This window comes from Tamandua tetradactyla, chromosome 10 (genome assembly GCF_023851605.1).
Source record: "Tamandua tetradactyla isolate mTamTet1 chromosome 10, mTamTet1.pri, whole genome shotgun sequence".
Lineage (NCBI taxonomy): Eukaryota > Metazoa > Chordata > Mammalia > Pilosa > Myrmecophagidae > Tamandua > Tamandua tetradactyla.
In genome coordinates this window covers 35,656,673-35,677,765 of record NC_135336.1, presented here as the reverse complement: position 1 = coordinate 35,677,765, position 21,093 = coordinate 35,656,673, and the positions used below count along the sequence as shown (strand labels likewise).

General features: G+C 29.8%; 1 protein-coding gene across 4 annotated transcripts in view; it reads left to right on the top strand.

Moving 5' to 3' along the window:
• The window catches only part of NECTIN3 (nectin cell adhesion molecule 3), a 204,979-nt gene that overhangs the window by 85,694 nt on the left and 98,192 nt on the right, over positions 1-21,093 (top strand). For 2 of the 4 annotated variants that reach the window (XM_077118442.1, XM_077118441.1), the window contains exons 6-7: positions 16,540-16,678; positions 19,015-19,099. In XM_077118442.1, the coding sequence (XP_076974557.1) occupies positions 16,540-16,678; positions 19,015-19,099 (224 nt within the window). Of the gene's footprint in view, positions 1-5,161; positions 11,022-16,539; positions 16,679-19,014; positions 19,100-21,093 lie in introns of those variants that run through there. The other 2 variants (XM_077118440.1, XM_077118439.1) reach the window with 2 other exon arrangements.

Sequence of the window (21,093 nt, the reverse complement as noted above, 5' to 3'; positions counted from 1 at the left end):
TTAATCCATTCAAAACTGAACTCCCCATCTTCCTCTGTCTGCTTTTCACCAACTTTTTCTTCCAACAGTCTTTCTTCTCTCAATTATTGGTAACTCTCTCCTTACATTTGCTCAAGGCACATCCCTTGATATAGTTATCCTTGATTTTGGTTTTTTTTTTTTTAACTCCAACAGTATTCAGTCCATCAGAAAATCCTGGCAGCTTTCCCATTGCCTTATTTATAGAGTCTCAATACTTCTCCGTCTCTTCTGTAATGCTACTGTTGTTCATACCATCAACAACTTTTACTACATATTACAACAGCCATAATTATTTTTCTCATTTCTGCTGTGTTCTCTGTTGTCATCAAATGAGCATCACGAATGATCCTTTTAAAACATATGGCAGATCATGTCACTCTTCAAAACCTTCCATGGGATTTTCATTTTCCTCACAATGAAAAATAAGTCTTTACAATTTAGAAGGCTTTATACATGATCTGGTTCCACATTATCTCTGTGATGTTATTTCTTCTTATATCCTTTGCTCACTGTGCTTCACCCATACTGTTCTTCATGCTATTCTTTGAACACAGTAGGCACATTCTTATCCTAGGGTCTTTACATTTGCTGTTGTCATTGCCTAGAATGTTCTTCCACCTGATAGCCTCATACCTCTTTCCTTCTCTTCTTTTTTTTTGAACTAAAAAAAAATTTTATTGAGAAATCTTCACACATATACAGTCCATCCATAGTATACAATCAGTGGCTCACAATGTAATTACATAGTTGTGTATTCATCACCATGATCATTTTGAGAACATTTCCATCACTCCAGAAAAAGAAATAAAAAGAAGAAACTCATACATCCCACAGCCTTACCCCTCCCTCTCATTGACCACTAGTAGTTCAATGTACCTTTTTTTTTTTTTTACCCCTCACCCACCCCCCATTATTTATTTATTTTTTATCCTTATATTTTTTACTCCTCTGTCCATACCCTGGATAAAAGGAGCATCAGACACAAGCTTTTCCCTCACTTTAGTTCTTTCCTCAAATCTTACCTTTTTCAGTGAGGTCTTCTTTCAGGACAATACTTAAAAATGAATCCTCTTTCCTCATCCCTTCATGACTTTCTGTCTTCCTCCTATGGCCAGTTTTCCCTTAGTACTTACTGCCATCTGACATTATACTTATTTTACTTTGTATGCTTATCTGTTTAATCCCGCTGGAAATAAGTCCTAAGGGTACAGGATTTCAGTCTGCTTTGATTGCTTTCGTATTTCCACAGTCTGCAGTAATGTGTAGCATATTTAGGTTTTCCATGCACTTTTGCTGTGTGAATGAAAATATTTAAAAGAAGAAATCAAGAAACAATGAAAAATCCAGAATTGCTTTTATGTAACTTTATTTCCTTATAGAGGGAACTAATGTAATACTGGTGCTAAACTTGCATAGTCTTTTTTTATCAAGTTCTACTGTCTTATATAAGAAGGATTTTTGGATAAATACGATAAATTAAAATTATGTCTTAAGTATTTCAGAAGATAGTATTATATGAAATGGGTTTTTTTAAATAGTCATTAAATATTAGGCATTACCTTTCTGACCAGTCTTTAATACAGCACACTTCACCAAATTTAGTTAAGTCTTCTAAGAGCTTCTTAAAATATGATCTAGGTATAATGCTACCTTTGCAAAATGACTATTTAGTAAAACATAGTAGGCTTTTTTTTTCAGAATAAGAGGCCATATTTCACTCAAAGTAAAATATCAAACAGCTCAATCTTTCCATTTTAACCTTTCTCCAGGAAAAAGAGGTATACATACCTATAGAATATATTACCTCAGTAATAAAGCTGATATTTTAAAATTTCCTGGAAAGATTTTTTAATATTTGTAAAATGAATGTCTGTTATAATCAGAGACTAAAACTGAAACTTCCAGAGTAGAATGAGCAACTTTAGCTGAGGAAATGTTCTGATCAAGAAATCTTTGATTCAAGATTGAAAAACACAGTTTTGGTTGTTAAATTGTACTGATTAAATGATACTGATTGTAGGGTGGGCAGTGGTGGCACAAAGGCAGAATTCTTGCCTACCGTGCCGGAGACCTGGGTTCGATTCCCGGTGCCTGTCCAGGCCAAAAAAAAAATATATATATAGTACATAAAAATGTTATACTGATTTATAATGGCAGTCTTAGGGGTTGCAGTGACTCTTTTCTCAGTGCTAAGTTAATACAGGAAATTGTTTTGTTTTTTTCAGTTTTTATTATTTTTTCCCCCGATAACCTTTTATTTTTCTTTGAAATAGCAAAGCAGATTTGTATATATCAAATAAATTTTCCCATTCCTAAAACTCAAAGTTAAAATATAGTCCTATGGAAAACTTGAATTTCAGATCATACAGTTTTTAGGGTAGATGTAATATCACTTATGAATCCATACTTACTTAATACTCCTTAAACTTTAAAAAGGTATAGATTTTGATTTTGTTTATTTTAAACCTCCCATATAAAATTTGAAAGAAAAAGAAGTCAATTCATTTATTTTTTAATGCAATAATTATTAGGCTAAAATATATTATTTTGTATTTTAAATATAAAATGTATTAAAATAAATTATTAGGCTATACATTACTGGACTAAGTTGTCTTTAATTAGAAAAAGAAATTTGAGTCGTTCTTCATTTGGTTGGGGAGAACTCAGAGTTTATAAGTTCATTACATCTGTTATGTGCTCGTTTATTATCCATTCAGCAAAGAATATAAAAAGTAATGTCTGACTAAAAAATGAAGAATGCTTTTGAGAAGACTTTGTCATAATAATTATCCTAAACAAGTGGTTAATGGTGATTACAAAGTAGTTTTCCTACCTCTCCTTACATGAATTGTGATTCTTATTCTAATTATCTTAGAGCAGGATAAGAATTATAAAACTTGGATAAATGTTATACGTGCGTTGTCATGTGTTCATTACTTAAAGTATGAAATAAAAATATTAATCATAGTCCCTTTTTAATGGAATGATAGTAATAGTGAGATTATGCTGTTTTTAACATTGGTTGATGAAGAGTTGAGGTAGGTTGGTAGGTTGAGAAATTTTAGAACTACTGACAAAGAGTTTCAGTTTTTTTTTTAATTTTGGTTATGCTCTCTCTTTTCATTAGATTTCTTGAAAACTATTTTATTAAAACTAAGTGAAACTAATAGTAGGCATCCATCTGTGTTCACATAAACATTGCAAGCAGAAATAAGAAATGTCAGTGATTTATATTTTTCGAGATACTTGGTAAAAATTCAGTTATGTATCTTATACTTGGCATGAGCTTAGGTGTATGCAGTGGTCTAGGAAAATTAACATTTCATTAAGAACTGCCAAACACTTAAAATTATACGGGCACAAAAGTGTGTGAATTTTAAATAATTATTTAGGTGATAGGTATTTTTATTAGGGCAGTCCATGCTGACAATATTTTATTGTAATACTTTTTTCCTTGGGAATAGTTGAATAGATGTCATTTAATACTTAAAACTTGACTTCCCCATTACCTCATAAAGTACATGAGCTGTCATGTGAATGATTTATTTTAATCTGTTCCTTTAATATCCTGTTTTTTGTGACGTTGGATTATAGGGCATTTACTACTTTTATACTAGAAATGATCCTCCTGCAATTCCATAATTGTTTTCTTCATAGTGAATTTGTTTAGCTAGTGAATATCTTCTCACAGATTGAACTCTTCCTTGATTCAGTGACTTACATATACTATGATACTTATATTCACTTCAAGATGCTTGACAGGATTGCCTGTTAAATTGGTTTAGCTTCATTGGAAATTAGTTATACTGTGCTTGTTAAATTTTTTTACTGTACTTGCTAAATTTTTACCACATTCTGTACATATGGCATTCCATGATGAAACCTGTTTCAGTAAGTATTTTTCTTTAGCTTGTAATTTAGAATAACTTACCCCATGTAGATTTAGTATTTTTCTAACAATCATTTAAAAAAATCTCTATCAATACCATGCATTTAAAAAAAATATTTATAGGAGATTACCATTTGGGTCATTTATTTTTATCTGTGAAGAAATTCAACAATTTTTTAATAGTCCTTTCTTTAAACTCTAGAATTTTGTGCAACATGACCTAAAAATATCACTTAATTGATAATTAACCAATCTTTAATTTTGGCTATTTATGTTTAGTTGCTTTTATATTAACAGCTATTTACTCTGTATTCTAACAGCAATACATGGGATCATATGCATCTAATATTTAAGTACTATTAGAATGTTCTCTCTAAAATATTAGCTACTCTTTGAGACTTCATCTCAAAACAGTGACATTAAATTTTGCAAGATACAGTTGAAATTCCTTAATTTCTTAAATGTTCAGATATCTTACCCATGGGGTAGTAGACATAATGATGACATTTCTTAACAATACTTTATAACATGTTTTTATTTTGTTTTTATTAGTGTCATTTGATAATAGCCCATTTGGCAACTAAGTTTAAATAGAATGCTTTTTATTTTTTAATAACTAAATAATGGTATGTACTACATATTTTCTTCATAAAAATTGACGAGTTCTCCTTAAGGAAAATATTTTTGAGAGAATTATTAAAACCGTTAAATTATACCATGTGCACTTAACAAGAACTTATAGTTTTTCATTCTTTTAAAGAACAATTTATACAATATAAATAAAGCATATTAGGTAAAGTTGAAAACATACTCTATTCTGTTCATGCTTTCATTTTATTTCCTTATGCTACTGGCTAAGAAAATACACATTCAAATTATTTGGTTAAATTTTTTGGTATGATAGTTCTTAAGCCAGCTTTATATAGGACACTTAAGTAATACTCTTCTTTAAAAAAAAAGTTGTCTTTTTCCCTAGAATATAATATAAAGCATATGCTTGGAATAGGATGATGTAAGATTTATATAATAAATAATTTTTATTTCTTTAATTTCGTTGGTAACTGACCAAGTGTCAGTTTTGTTATTTTGAAAATACATAAGTACTGCCTTATAATTGTAATCAAATTAAGAATGAAAAACTATTGTTACTATGTTCATTAACTGTGCTGTCTTTTCAGCTTGCTGCTGAATCCACCTGCATTGACATTCTTTGCCTTTCTGTGTCTTGTCTATCTTTGCTGTTTCCATTAGATCCTCCTACTACTACCACCCTTCAACCTACAATTCAGTGGCATCCCTCAACTGCTGACATCGAGGATCTAGCAACAGAACCTAAAAAATTGCCCTTCCCATTGTCAACTTTGGCAACAATTAAGGATGATACAATTGGCACGATCATTGCTAGTGTAGTGGGTGGGGCTCTCTTCATAGTACTTGTAAGTGTTTTGGCTGGAATATTCTGCTATAGGAGAAGACGGACGTTTCGAGGAGACTACTTTGCCAAGAATTACATTCCACCTTCAGATATGCAAAAAGAATCACAAATTGATGTTCTTCAACAGGATGAGCTTGATTCTTACCCAGACAGTGTAAAAAAGGAAAATAAAAATCCAGTGAACAATCTAATACGTAAAGACTATTTAGAAGAGCCTGAAAAAACTCAGTGGAACAATGTAGAAAATCTCAATAGGTTTGAAAGACCAATGGATTATTATGAAGACCTAAAGATGGGAGTGAAGTTCGTCAGCGATGAACATTATGATGAAAATGAAGATGACTTAGTTTCACATGTAGATGGTTCCGTAATTTCCAGGAGGGAGTGGTATGTTTAGCAACCACTAAATGTGACTTAACTGTGTACAGTGTTTCATTCATACTAGTTGATCATTTTCAGATTGTTCATACATTTTCTTGAGGAAGAATAAGCTTTTTCAAGTTGATTTTCAAGCTTTTTATATTCTAATCTGACAAATGAAAATGTAAAATCTGGGTTAAATGTATTGAGCTGCTTTACAATTTTTTTCAATGCTGTACTACTGTCTCAAGATTTAAATTTTAATGCAGAGTGCTTTATTGGTCTATGGCACACAGGTAAGAAGGAAATGTCAACGTCAAATGTATGACTTTTTGGTTTAAAAATTAAAAAAAAAAAAAAGGAACTACCTTGGCATTGTGTATTAAATGTTTACCTAAGACTATAATCTCAAATATAATGTTTGTTAAACATATACCTCTCAAAATTTATTATCACTAAATGATACTGCGCCTAATTGACTATAAAACTAATTAGAAAATGTTTATATATATATTTTAGTATACCAAAACTATTCAGCTGAATGAAACATTTGTCCTTCTCAAACATTATTTTCTAAGTTTCTATACGAATAGAATCTTTACCTCTGCATTTTAATGAGCCTTGCCATAATTACTTTTGAGTGGCTTTTTAAAGATTTTTTGTTGCACTAACACTATGGTAGTAAACTCAGTGAACATGTGTGGAAGAACATAATTAACTGATTTAATATTTTAGTCCATAATACATGCAATAGTAATAAAATACATGCCTTTTCACCATAATTATTAATAATTTTTTTCAGTACAAGAAACTTCTTGTATTGTTAGGTGAACATGAATTTTGGCACATTGGTAGTTTTGTGTCCTAAATATTAGAGTAAAAATAAAAGAATACTGACACAATTAAATAACACTGCATAGAGGGCATTTCAGAATATGGAAAAATATGGGTAAATTTTAGCATTGTGACACCAGTTTTACAAGTGAGAAGTTTCAGTTAAGAATCTGTACAAATAATTTTCTAGACCATCTTTTTTTAGTCACTTGATGTTGTTCAAACGGGTAAACGTGCAGCAAAAATTGGAAATTTTGGACTTAACCAGAAAAATCTGAATTATAGAACCAATTCTTGATGGATATTTGCAAACCATCACCTTTTTCCTCCTAAATGTATGTATGTGGGTGTTTTTCCAATTAAAACTGTAAACCTATCATGAGGTTTTTTGTTTTTGTTTTTGTTAACATAATTAAGTGTAGTCTTTCTTGAAATCGTTTGTCCTTTGAGAAAGAAATATTATCTAAAATCTTCAAATGTGGACCTTTATGAGGTGATTAAATTGCTTCTGCAGTGGAGTCCTATAAAATTTTAATAACAGAACTGTTTTGAATCCCAAAGGGTATGCTTTTCTACTTACGGTTCATTTAAAAAAAGAAAAAGGATTATTTAGAATTGCCTTAGATTTTTTCCAGGACGATGAAGTGAAAGTGAGGAGAATCATAAATAAATTATTTTGTAAATAAAAAGGGCAAAGTAGGTACTTTTATTATGCTCCTACCCCTCACCCCCTGCCACCTTCACCATCAAATCTAAGATGTTTTACAATGTAAAATTCTAATTGGTTTATAGAATTTTACAACTAATGAAAACATGACTCTAAAAGATTGTAAACTAGTTTTCATTTTATTTAACCCATGTTGTGGAAATTAGAAATTTTCTCTTCTGAACCAATTAGTATTAAGACTGTACTATCCGATTAAAGATAAAATTCACTAATTCCTGGTCAAAACTTTATAGTCTTTAATGCAGTTGACTCTGGGTTTATAAGCATTAAAGCTTTTGGGTTCAAATCATTGGGAGGAAAACTTTCTGGATAATACACTGGGATTGAAGTGACTGTTTTTTATTTAAATGCCAGTGATGATACAGCCATAAGAAAGATGGGTCTAAAATTTCTTCTCATGGAAAATGTAAATGTGTGACTTGTTCAACCAAAGTGCAATAGTTTTGAAATGCTGTTTGAAGCTGTACAGAATAATCATATTTAGTATATTATATCAGTCTCATTTTGCATATAATCTGAAGGAAATTACTAATGTATTTTAAGAAATGTATTTCAAAAATAATAATGTCCAGTTATTGATCATGAACTTTTACTCTGTGGCCTTTGTGAGGTTAGGATAGTTTTCAGGGGAGAAGGTGATATGGAAAACTACAAAAGAATATTTATGTACTCGGTATCCTTAACCAATCTAAATTGCTTGGTAAACAAAAAAGATTCAAAATTTTAATAATTTGATACTTGCACTTAAGACTTTTGAAAGCATTACACTGTTTGTTAGAGCTTTATGTATGTTTATTGTACATAAAGAGCTGTTTGTATACATGAATAGTTATGTTAAATAAATATTTTGTTAAATTGAGTTTTGAATACCAGTAATGTGTACAGCTATAATTGATAACTATGAAAATCCTACTATTTTGGAAAAACATTGAAAGAATATTTTCAGTATGTTTTGGTCTTGTTTATGTTTCTCTCATACGTTTTGAACTGTTTTTGCATTTTTGTATTCATTTTAGGTTTTTTTTTCATGGGTTAAAATATTTCAATAATAGAATGAAGATGAATTACAACTCTGTTTTCTGCCATTTTTATTAAAATACATTGAAATTTCTTTTATTGGCTAGGGATTAACTTTAAAAAGTGATTTCTGAAACATTCTTTAAGTTGAAAAATTTAACATTTTTCTATGTATACAATAGGTTTCTATATGATATATATGTTTAATATTAAAGTCCTTAAGGTTTTCAGTATTAAATATTGATTCTATAGTTGTCATATACAGGAAAGTTTTATGAAGGTAACTGGCTAAAATGTTTATAAGGGATAAAGAAAGTATAGTGTATATGTGCAGATAATGAGAGAAATTTCATGTGTGAAAACATCTAATTTGAGTTTGATTTTACTTTTGGTAAAAACTGTTAAAACAAAGTACATGAATAAGAAGTTGTTAATGGGTAGAAGTGTAATGTAAAATGGAAGCAAGAAAAATGATGCCTATAATTTAATTTTTTATTTTATTAAGGAAATAGATTATAGACTGAATTGTCCTTCCTGTTTACAAGCTAAATAGAAATCACATTCATGAAAAGTTCCTTTCTCAAAATTTTGGTATGTTGTATTCAATTTTAGTTTGTACAAGTGGTACTTTTTTTTGTTGGTTGGTTTGTTAAACCAAGTTACCTATTAGGTGATAGCCCCAATAGCCATGTGAGAAATCTCTAAATAAAAGTTTCTTAAAAATTCTATAAAGACATTATTTCTATAATGAGCCTATAGCTCTATATTACCCTACTTGTCCTCTTTATTTGTTGGATATATGTGTAAAGTTGTTTCCTTTATTTTAATTAATGATATTTAGTGAATTAAACTATTTTATATCTCCTAACCTAGATTATGCTATCAGGCAGAGATACAGTTAAGTAAAGTTTGAGGGAGCATATAAGTTGGCATGTTTGTCATTTTTAATCAAAATTTGATTTTAACCATTAAATTCCCTATTTTATGTATACATGATGAATAATATTCTCCAGAGTCATGAATTATCTTGTTTCTCTCTAGCCCAAATTTGAATGTTTCCCCTGAAATTTGGGCATAAGTCAAATTTAATTATGGCCTTTCACTTTAGAATGAGCATATAAGACATTTCTTGAGTTGGCATTTAGTTTTTTTTCCATGTATTGTTTGGTTAGAAATTCCATTGTTTTGAATTTTTTATAAATCACCTCGTTGGTATCCTGTCTCTGACGTTTCAAATTACAATACATTCTGAATCCCAAATTATTCAGAGCAAGCAACAGTTTTTTCATAATACACAATTTGACTGAATTAAGTTTGGTCCCTTCATTGTATACCAATATGGAAATGATTAACTTTTCAGAAAAATTCACACATGAAAGAGTCTTTGGAGTAGTGTACACTGTAGGTCCTCAAACTTTCTACGTTTTTAATGCTTTCTGTTTATTTCTTTTTTTCTTCTATTATGTTCCAGTCAGTTGTTTATTTAATTTTTTTTATAGTACAGATATATTTTGAGTTGAGCGGTGATAGGTTTCCATCAAGAATTTGAACCAAATGTTGATTACAAAAGCTTTTGCTGTATATCCTTCTAAGGCGTCATTTCTTTTCTTGAACCTTTATGATGATAGTTATGTTCATTTCAAGTTAGAAGAATAAAATATGATTGGGTTTTGGAATGTCTTGTTTCACTTGCCTATCATTTTTACTACTTTGTCTGGCTAGGCACTATGGATTTGGCAGAAGGGAAGTGAACTTTAATAGAATAACTTTAAAATATAATAATCCTCAAAGCTTGATGATAATTAAGTCCTCATTTCCTTATATATATATAATGTTTCTATATAGATGAGATACCTAACCCTGAAATATTTCTCATAACTGAGATTGTGCAATTAGGTATCACATCTATGAGCACATACAAAAATAGTCTGTGGAATAATGGTGTAAACTTTCACGTACCCATCTCCCAGCTTTAATTATCATCAATTCATGTTCAATCTTGTTTCATGTAAATTCCTACTTACCTCATTCCCCCTACCATTACTAAATCTGTAAATATATCTGTATATAGCTTTAAAAGATAAAGACCGTTTTAAAAAAGTAACCACTATTTTATTATCTCAAAAATTAACAGTAATTCTTAATATCACATATCCAGTGTGTTTAAACCAATCTTTTGCAAATTGTTTTAATCCAGATTTATATATAGTCTATACATTGTGATTGACTGAAATGTCTTTTAAGCTATGCACCACTACCCCACTTGCCAACTGTTTTCCTTGCAATTTATTTATTAAAGAAACTGTTTCATTTATCCTGCAGTATTTTTTCATTTTGATTTTGCCAGTTGCATCCCCCAATACATCACTGAATTTTCTGTAAATAGGTAGTGAAATCTAGAGCCTTGATTAGATTCTAGTTTAATTTTTTGCAAGATTGATTCTATCAGATGCCTGCTGCATCGTTTTTGATATAAGCAGCCATTTTATGCTCAGTGCCTAGATCTATTAAACTTACTCTTGTAAGATACTGTGTTATTGAGGCCTGAATAATTATGTCCCTTTATCTGAAATTCACTTTTATCTCTTCTCCACTAGTAAACAGTCAACACCCAGCTCAATTGATAGTTTTGAAACTTGCCCTTTTTCTTTTAGAATTATGACTCATGCCTATATTTTTATATTAATTTATATTACTCTACATTTTCTAGTTTTTAACTTTGTCCTCTAAGTCATACTCTTCAAACTCTTGACTACCTGAAATTTGAAATTAATGTGTTCTCCTAATAAATATATATTTATAAATTATGTGTATATACTCTGATAGCTATTTGCTATATACATTGTAAAACATTCAAAAATGGAAATTTTTTAAGTACCTGATAATATTTTTTAATGTTAGCATTTTTAGTCACCAAAACAACATTTTGGGAAGTGTGATTATTCATTTGAAAGTTAACTTTTTCTTTTCATGAAAACTTTTAAAAAAAGCATGATTAAAAATGCTTTATTTTTTAATCTTGATTTTATACTTTATGATTCATTTATCAAAAATCTAATTCCAAGCTCATATATTTTGACACTTGTTTTTTAGGTGTTGAACATAAAGTGCTACCTCTCAAAAAAGCAAGTAGATTCAAATGGAGGAAGTACCTTACTGAGGACCTTAGTTTTTATTTTATCCACTGTTTTTAGGATTTGTCTTTATATTAAAAGGTGTTTGTTTTTAAATATCTTGCTAATCACAGTAGCCTCACCCTTACATTAGCTAATACTTCAGGCATGATGTAGATTTGCTTTGACATTTACTGTTACTAAGAGTGAATACAAATCCACATTTTAGTTGATCTGATGCATTTGAATTTTTTGGTAGACTTGTCACATCTCATTAGATTGCTGTGGTGTTACTTCATAATATAACTGAAAACATTCATGTAATAGGAGTAAGATATTCAAATTACCATTTTGTGTTTGTGTCATTTATGACTGTTATTAGTGATATCTTCACTCTTGCAAATTCTTTGAAAAAGATGACATTTACCAGAAATTAATTCTCACTAGTATTTAATTTACCGATTAGAACTGGTACTTCCATTTGGTTCACATATCAGGTTTTGTCCTCTCTCAGGAAGCACTCATTCATGCAATGTCTCCATTATATGTTTGTTAGTTAAGACTAGATAGTTCTGCACATAACTTATATTGTGTCACAAGATGTTTATTGCTTAGAGAGAAAAACAAGTAAGCATGTTAACCATCTATTCAATTCCATTAAGAAACTATCCTACTCCAGTCTTCCCACAAGATATTGTGGGTGCTCCATATGACAGGTGAACACCCGACTGATGGACCAAGTGGGATTACCAGCACCAATCCTGGTAAATAGGCAATGGATACCCTATAAACATTATCTTCCAACTTTCATCTGCTTCCATATTACATATTGTATTACCAATTTTTCTCCTTAAATAATCCTATTCTTTATTTTTCAATAGCCTTCTTAATGATTATCTTCTCAATATGACATCTAAGCCTTTATATCTATCCAAATATTGACTTTACTACTTTACAATCCATATATTATATATTAGTAGAACATTTTAAAATAGTTTTAGATAAGTGGCAATATTTCTTTCCATTCTTTATTGATCATACATATTTCATGATTCTGTGTCCTCACTTTGGGGATTTTACTCTATGTTGTGAGGACAGGAGCTATGTAAAACTCATCCTTTCATTTCTGGCACTTAGTAGTGCTTGACAACTAGTTGAATGAGAAGCTGAAGAGACTGACCTGACCCAAGTGGAAAACTTTTACTAAAAAGTAGTAAAGTCAATATTTGGATAGATAAAAAGGCTTAGATGTCATATTGAGAAGATAATCATTAAGAAGGCTATTGAAAAATGAAGAATAGGATTATTTAAGGAAAAAAATTGGTAATACAATATGTAATATGGAAGCAAATGAAAGTTGGAAGATAATGTTTGTAGGGTATCCATTGCCTATTTTAAATAATTATTTTTAATAAATTGCTGAAAAGATTTTAGTGTGTAGAATTGTTAATTTTTTAAAAATATTGTCACGATTTCAGGTGTGGATAAGATATGCACATATGTTTGAATAAATAGCTTTATCACAGTTTTCATTCACTTGTATCAGTGATCTTATCAAGGGACAAAACTTTAATTCACTTTAATATGTATAATATGTATATAAATATTTTAAAACTGGTGGGAAGTCTTTATGTCTGGATTAAGTATTTTCAAGTATGGCTTATAACTGAATTTTGAGCATTTTCTTTCCAGGAGACGTATTTACATCTCTAATTATGAGCAACATATTATTGTAATGGGGAATACTATCTTTCTTCTGTTGAAGGTGGGCTTCCGGTGAATATGGGTTACTACAACTGCTGTGATAACAGCAAATTTTCCCTTTTGAGAGACCCATACACCAATTTTTTAATGCTAAATATTTTAATGTTTTTGTCTTTTTTGTATTTCACTGTTTGTAAACGTATCATTAGATTTAGCATAACATCTCCTTAGGTGATGGTGATGTTACTTCATTTCAGTCACTGAGTAAATTAGCTTAGCATTTTAAAAGCCCATACATTTGCTCACTTATTTTTATTTTCCTTTTAGTGATTTTGTAGGTATATAGGATCTGTGTACTATGTGTATTTATGTCAGTAGGGATGTGTGTGGGGCAATGTTGGAGCTCAATTCTCAATTTTTGTCAAAATACTTTGACGTGAAAGCAAGAGACTCCAATTCCTTTGTAATTTCATCATCTGTTACTACCTGTAAAATTCCTTTGCAATTTCATCATCTGTTACTACCTGTAAAAATTATATTGTTTTCTTCAATTAATGGAAAACTTAGAAAAAGAAATCTGGAATATCTCCCAGGAAAATCAGTATGCAAATTCTGATGTATTTAACATAATCAGTTTACCTATATAGAGTAGTTTATCCGATTGGTAAAAATATTCATTCCTAGCTTTTCTTCCAGTTGCTCATTTCAGTGCTTACTAGCATGTACTAATATTAAGAAGAGATGAGCAGAAAGAAGATAAATGTGAATAAAGAATGAATAGATCACCTACCTCAGAATTGTGAGAATTAAATGAGAGAAAAAAAAAACAAAAACGAATGAATAGAGTCAGATGAAGTGAAGATGCCCAAATTAAGATAGAAAGTGTGGTACACATACATTCAACTCTTAGTTATAGAATCCTAGAAATTATAGGACTTGAGAGAACTGGATAAGTAGAACATAATTTAAATGCTTCAAAATCTTATTTCAACTTGAGAATTACCTCAAGATATTAAAATAGTATCTATTAAGAGTGGAATTATTTTAGGTTATTAAAAATCTATAATAGAGAAGTTACAGGTTTGCAGAAAAATGCATAAAAACATATGCCATCTAATGCTTTATTACAAAGTACTACCAAATTTTAGATTATTACTAATATTAAATGGAAGGCATTTTTGGAGGAATTTGCAGTGTATGAATTTACAATAGTCTGTTGGTTGATAATCCTAATTTGAGTCATGAATATTATAAATGACCTGAGGTTTTGAAAAATAATTTTGGGAGTATTACTATAAATAGTTATTAAACTTGTCAGTATCATCAAAATAAAACATTTAAATTCTGTACTCTTAGGCAGAAAAGATAGAATTACTTTATTCTTTTGCAAAAGAAAATTTCCATTAGAAACTTTAAGTAGAATATTAAATATATCAGGATTTTTTTACTGCCATTTGACTAGGTCCATGACCTAGGTGAAATCATGTAAACTTAATGGTTTTCCACTGACCTATTGTTAAAAGTTGAATATGGTAATGTACTTCACAGTTCTGTCCAGTGGTTAAAGCTATTATTTATGTGGTGGGAAAAATGATAATATAAACAGAACATTCCCCTTAAGTCATCATAGATCTCTCTCACATTTAAAAGAGCAGGGTAATATTTCATTGCATTGGTTTTCAGAGTCTTTTCTCATCTATTTAGATGTATTACTAGCTATTTAGATAGACTAAGGAATAGATAAGTAAGCAACAATGGGAAGTTAAGGCATCAATCAACAATGACTGAACCCATTATATATTTTTTCAGAATAGCTTAATTTTCTCTACTTCCAGATTCTATTCAGTATTTTAAAGATTATTGGATAGGAAATTTGCTCTCAATGGTGTGAGATTTTGTCTAGAATAAGGCTAACAGAATGACTCAATAAATAAACCAGGATTCTTAATGGATTAAATTAGTTTAAAAACAAGAATGTTTCACATTTTCTAATTATAAAAATCTGTTTAAAAAATCTAAAACACCATGTGACTCAGATTTTAATAAAAATAAAATTGGGAACTTCTTCAAAATATATTTATATGGAAATACTATAATTGTGAATAGGTGAAACATAGTTTCATTGATATTGCACACATCAACTAATGCAATGATGATCCTTCAATTCCATTTAAACTCACCATGTCTGGATCATAATAATTGTCATCATTTAGGAGAGAATATGTGAATTTATCAATTGGAGTGAAAATTAAGCTGTTCGTTAACAAGTAGGGGACCAAAAAGTGGGGTCTACATTAGTCTTTGCAAAGGAAAAGAATCTTCTCTCTCAACAAGGGCAACATGATGGCGAGTTTCTATCCCATCCCAACCTGGTTTTATTTCACCCTTTTCTCTCTACTACTTATTGATTAGATGACTTTTGACAGGTTATTTAACTTTAGAACTTTAGTATCCTTATCTATAGAATATATTTTCAATATATTTCTTACTGGGTAGAAAAATATAATCATATTGAAAGCATTTTGTTGTAACTTATGAATCACCCCACAAGATTCAGTTATTGGGTGTGGCTAAAATTATCAAAATAAATATCCATAAGGATCAATGGTTTCATTATATCTCATTTATATTTGAAAATATGTAGATAATTTGAAATAATTTTAGCAGATTCCCTTGGTAGTTCATAAAATAGAACGATCTTATTTCTTAGAATTATTTGAAATGCTAACTTCTAAATATATTCTTAAAATCCTTAAGGAATTTGTAGTGCAGGCTGAGAGAGTTGGCAATTAGAAATAAATATTATCTCTGTAGCTAGAAGATACATAAGAATTTCTCAATTTTTGTAACAAAGAAGCTATTTAACATGTACTTTGTATTAAATGTGCATGAATTAAAATTTGCTGCAACAAGTACTGTTTTAATATTTCTATTTTAAAACAATTAAAAATGTTTACATTGATAAACTAAAATGATATCACTTTCTTACTATATTTCATCTGAGGTATTTTTATTTTTTGTTTTATCTCTGAAGAGTTTGGGTTTCTATGTGGTTGGTTCACTTCTTAAGGAATGATGTTTTTTTTTTTTTTTGTTTTGTCACTTTTTAGAGTAAAAACTTGAAATTGATTTTCATCTTTATGTATTTTTTCTCCAGACATTCTCTGCCCTTAGAAAATATTCACTTGCTAATGTCTAAGTGGGGAGATTCTTTTCATAATTTGAAAACAGCAAAGCTGGGGTGCTAAAGGCATCTTACAAGGAGGAAAGGTGTTAGGATAGTACTATTAAAACTAATGAATCAAATCTGGGGTATTGTAAGCTTGCCATAGGATAACATTTTAAATTATGCTTGCACAGCGTAGAAATTAAGGCACACAATTTGAAGAACTTGTTTTTTTTTAAAAATATTTGAAAGGCTAATTTTTGTACTTTACAGATGTTCCATTTAAGCAGACCTCTTCGGTAGCTGTAGCCGGAGCTGTAATTGGAGCTGTCCTTGCCCTTTTCATCATTGCTATCTTTGTGACTGTACTGCTGATTCCTCGAAAAAAGAGACCATCCTATCTTGACAAAGTGTAGGTAACTTTTTTGGTCTGTGATCAACTATGAATATTCAGTGTGTCTGTCTTCATACCTACCTTTACAGCTACTCATGTGTAGGATACTCAGTGGGGATGCAAGTAAAGATAATATTAGACCTTTGTAAAATCGCTTTAGTTTCATAAAAACATCTCAAACTATATCTTGGTAAAGGAGCATTGTCAAGACACTGTTGGACAAGTATATTGGACACCTTTTCTCCCTAACATACATTAAACATCTTTTCAAGTGGCAATATGATGACACTGTGTTGTCATGCCTTCTGAATATAAATGCAGGTCTTTGATGAAGTAGGAGTTGAAGACATAAAAATAGCTCAGATGTTTAATTGCATCTTCAGGTTGTATATGTCTATTGTATAAGTACAGCTTAACTTTCAATTGTCGGGAGTTATTAAATACATTAGGTTTTATAGATTATTCCTTAAGGAAAAAAATACTTGGTTTTTGTTTTGATGAATTATAAATATGTATCATTTTATTTAAGGAAATAGCAATGTTTTGGGCCTAATCTTGAGATAGAATTGTAAAGCAAAAATTCCACCTTGATGCAGAAGAATACCTGTGTCTCAAGTAACTTAATTCTATCCACAGTTCTGTTACTTCATCTGTGAAATGTGAATAACTGTCATTTATGAACTGAATGCCTTTACAAATGGCATTTTTTCCCATTCTACATATATAATCAGTAATTCACAATATCATTACGTAGTTGCATATTCATCATCATGATCATTTCTTAGAACATTTGTATCAATTCAGAAAAAGAAATAAAAAGACAACAGAAAAAAATGCATACATACCATACCTCTTACCCCTCCCTTTCATTGATCACTAGCATTATTTGTTGTGAAATTTGTTAATGTTTTTGTATTAAGACATAAGGCTGGCTTTTGAAGAATGAATTTCTTCTGTCTTCAGAAATGCTTTGTGTGTAGCTCTGCTTCTTTAATTTTATATAAGATTAGTTATATAGCGATGGTCATGTTTGAATTGAAGATCCCTGTGTATTAGTCTCAGTTCTCTTGGTCAAATTAGTGGTGTGACCCTGAAGAAGTCACTTCACTTCCATGAACCTCTCTTTATTTCTTGTAAATGACCTATGGCACCTTGGAGGGAGAAATTTGCTGTGATTTTCATTAGATGAAAGGAAAAATGACTTTGAATGAAAGAATTGTAAAATGTTCTTTCAGTACAATAACTGCAAGAGAAGTTCTTTAATATTTCAAGAGTAATTAACATTTGGTTAACTACATTTTAGTTCTTAAGTTATCTCAATCTTTACTATAATTCTACTTAATTTATTAATAAGCTAATAATTTTGTATAATTATTTTTGTATTTTGTATATTGTTTGACATTCTCTTCATTCAAAGTATTACTTTGGACCCATATTCAGGAGTTTTTAGACCACAGAATTTGTAATTGAAGTAACAAAAATGTTACCCATATTAAAGGACAAAGTGAATAAGGTAGCCTCTATAGCTTTCATTCACTTTATCCTTTAATGTAGATAACATTTTTGCTTGATTTGCTAACTGCAAGTACTGAAATTAGTTATCTGCAGTTTTCAAAAGTATGAGAATATATAGTAAAATTATTTTATAAAATTAACAAGAGGTACAGAATATAATATTTAAACCTATTTTTGCTGTAACTAAACAATGTTTAAATATCTGAAAATAATTTTTTAAAGATAAATTAAGTCATTTGTGCAAAACAAATGCATTCCCTAAGGATGAAATGATCTGTTTATTTCAGATGGCAAGATTTATAATTGTCTAGTGATTGAAAATCTTAATTTGAGTGATGAATATTTTAAGTGACCATGATTTTTGAAAATTAAATTTGAAAGTTTGTCTCCATTATGTGATGTAAATTTTTGTCATTATCATTTATGATATAGCCTTCTGAATCACTTTTATGATGTTTTGGAGGGAAGTCCCTTCCATTGCACAAATGTTTGACTATCTTTAAAAGGCTGGTAGACATAGTCAGATGTAAAAAAGGATAATACTTAAATAGGGCATGTAATGTATTACTTGGTTAATAATTAAAAAAAATGTTTTTACTTAAATTGCTCCTTTAAATATGAATAGATTTGATTGTCTTACCCTGTGGAACCTTTAAAACCACTTTGCTTTTTTCCCATCTATTAAAGATTAATGGAAATATAAGAGCCAAATTGAACATGTAGGCTAATATAAATATTTGTATGAGGAAAATTTTCTCAAATAGGAGAAGATTGATTCCGTCTCCTTTTTTTTTCTTTGGTAAATGTGGAAATCAAAATTTTATAACCTTTTAATGCAGGATTGACCTTCCACCCACACATAAACCACCTCCTGTGTATGAAGAAAGATCTCCTCCTGTGCCTCAGAAAGACCTTCTGCATCAGGTATGTGAGCATGAGCATGCTTAAAAATAATCTAAAATACAAATTTACAAATACTGAATCCTTTATATTATTTGTTTCAAAATGTTGCCCACTCATTATACCTTAAATATTACATAAAAATATTACATAATTCTTAATTCGCTCAATTCTTAATTTGCCTGATCATTTTTCTGAAATGTATAAGGAATCTAATTTTGTCTACAAATTAGTAATAAAAGAATTATGGTCATGATCGCTAAGACAGTATTAGAAATATGAGTTTTTATTAAAAGCTTGTGGTTAAAGACTTTGTTGTTAACAGTTTTACAATGATGCAGTCATCTTAAAATATCCATTTTTATATAAAATAAAAAGTAGAAAAGGTGAATATCTCTGGCAGGGTATGATGAAGGGCTGCTTCTCCTTAGGGTCCTGTTATTTTTTTTTCTTTTCCGTATTTTCTTATGTTTTAACATTATTTAGCAACAAAAATGACGTACCCGATTTTAACTTATGGATATGAGTATTGGGTCCTATATTATATTTTTGATCTTTTCACATTTATTTTGGAATCACTTAATAGTAATTCATGTAAAATTATTGATTCAGTGTTTCTAACTCGTGTTCTATGACTGGATTAAAATATTATATTTGAAACTTGAGAAAGTTTAAACTATCAGAATGATTGAATTCTTTTATTGTGAGCTTTAGTTTTTGCTTTTGCTTTTTTCTTTATCATCCATGCAATTTATTGGCTCTAATCCTATTTGGGGTTTAATTACCTTTGAGAATAGTCTATAATATTTCCCTCTCAAAATATGCCCTCTATCTTTGGCTTGAGTGAGGCAAATCATTTGTCCAGCAATTAATTACTGTAATTCAGTAGAAAAATTCCAAAGAAATGTTTCTGTTGAGATGTTCTCAGCTTCCATTACTTAGTTGACCATATGCTAAGTCTACTGAAAGGGCATGGGGGATTATTTCCTGGCCTGCTCACCTACTGTCTATGGGCACAAACTTTGTCATCCTATACAAGGAAACTTGCCATTTTTTCAGATCTTTTGTTTTCAGATCTCTTTTGGCAAATACATCAACTTGACAAGTAGTGTCAAATGTCAAGAGAATACTTAGAGCTGTTGTTAAACTACTGCAGAGTGATAGCTGTCTTCCTCCCTCCACAAGACTAGTAATTAACTAGAGGATTTCTAGATTTAGTTTTGGGGATTTTTTTAGAGCATTGTTTATTTCCAAGGACAGATACTCTAATTGCATATAATGTTGTTCTTGTTAATAAAATCAGTTGATTATATAACTTGTTATTTAATATTTTCAAATTTAATATTTACTAAAGCTTCTATATTGGAAAAAAATGACTTGGCTCAGGTCATATGTTTTGAAGTGGAAAATATGATTGCTATACTTATACATGCTGTTAAATAAACACAAAGAGAAAATTTTTCTTGGGTTATCTGAGTTAATAGTAGTACAAACTAATTTTTAATATCCTTGGACTCAGAGAGGGCTTCTTGGATGAATCAGTTTTGTCAGTAGGAATTTTGAAGCAGGTAATAAAATTACTCAATGACTTAGGTCATTTGGGTTATAGTAAATAGCATAATGAAAATCATGAACATCAGTGGAAATGAAGAATTATGTAGAAAAGTAATGGAAGATATTTTAGAAAGAAAATAGATTAGAGATAGCACCTGTAACAAATATTGGAACTTGGGAATCAGAGTATTTTAGTAGCCGTGTACCTTTTTTTATTCAATCATTAAATTAAGCAGTTGTAAAACATGATGTTTTTTCTCTTTTAGCTATGATATTTTGATTCTATAAAATATTACTAAAGATCAAATAGTTACTGTCATTTTTTTACTCAAGAGAATCAGAACTTGTGTTGGAGATTAAATAATTCTTAATCTATAAAGGATTAGGAATAAGTGAGACTAAAATCATTATCCATCATAAAATCTATTATAATTCATGCATTATAATGCCATATGTTAATTGTA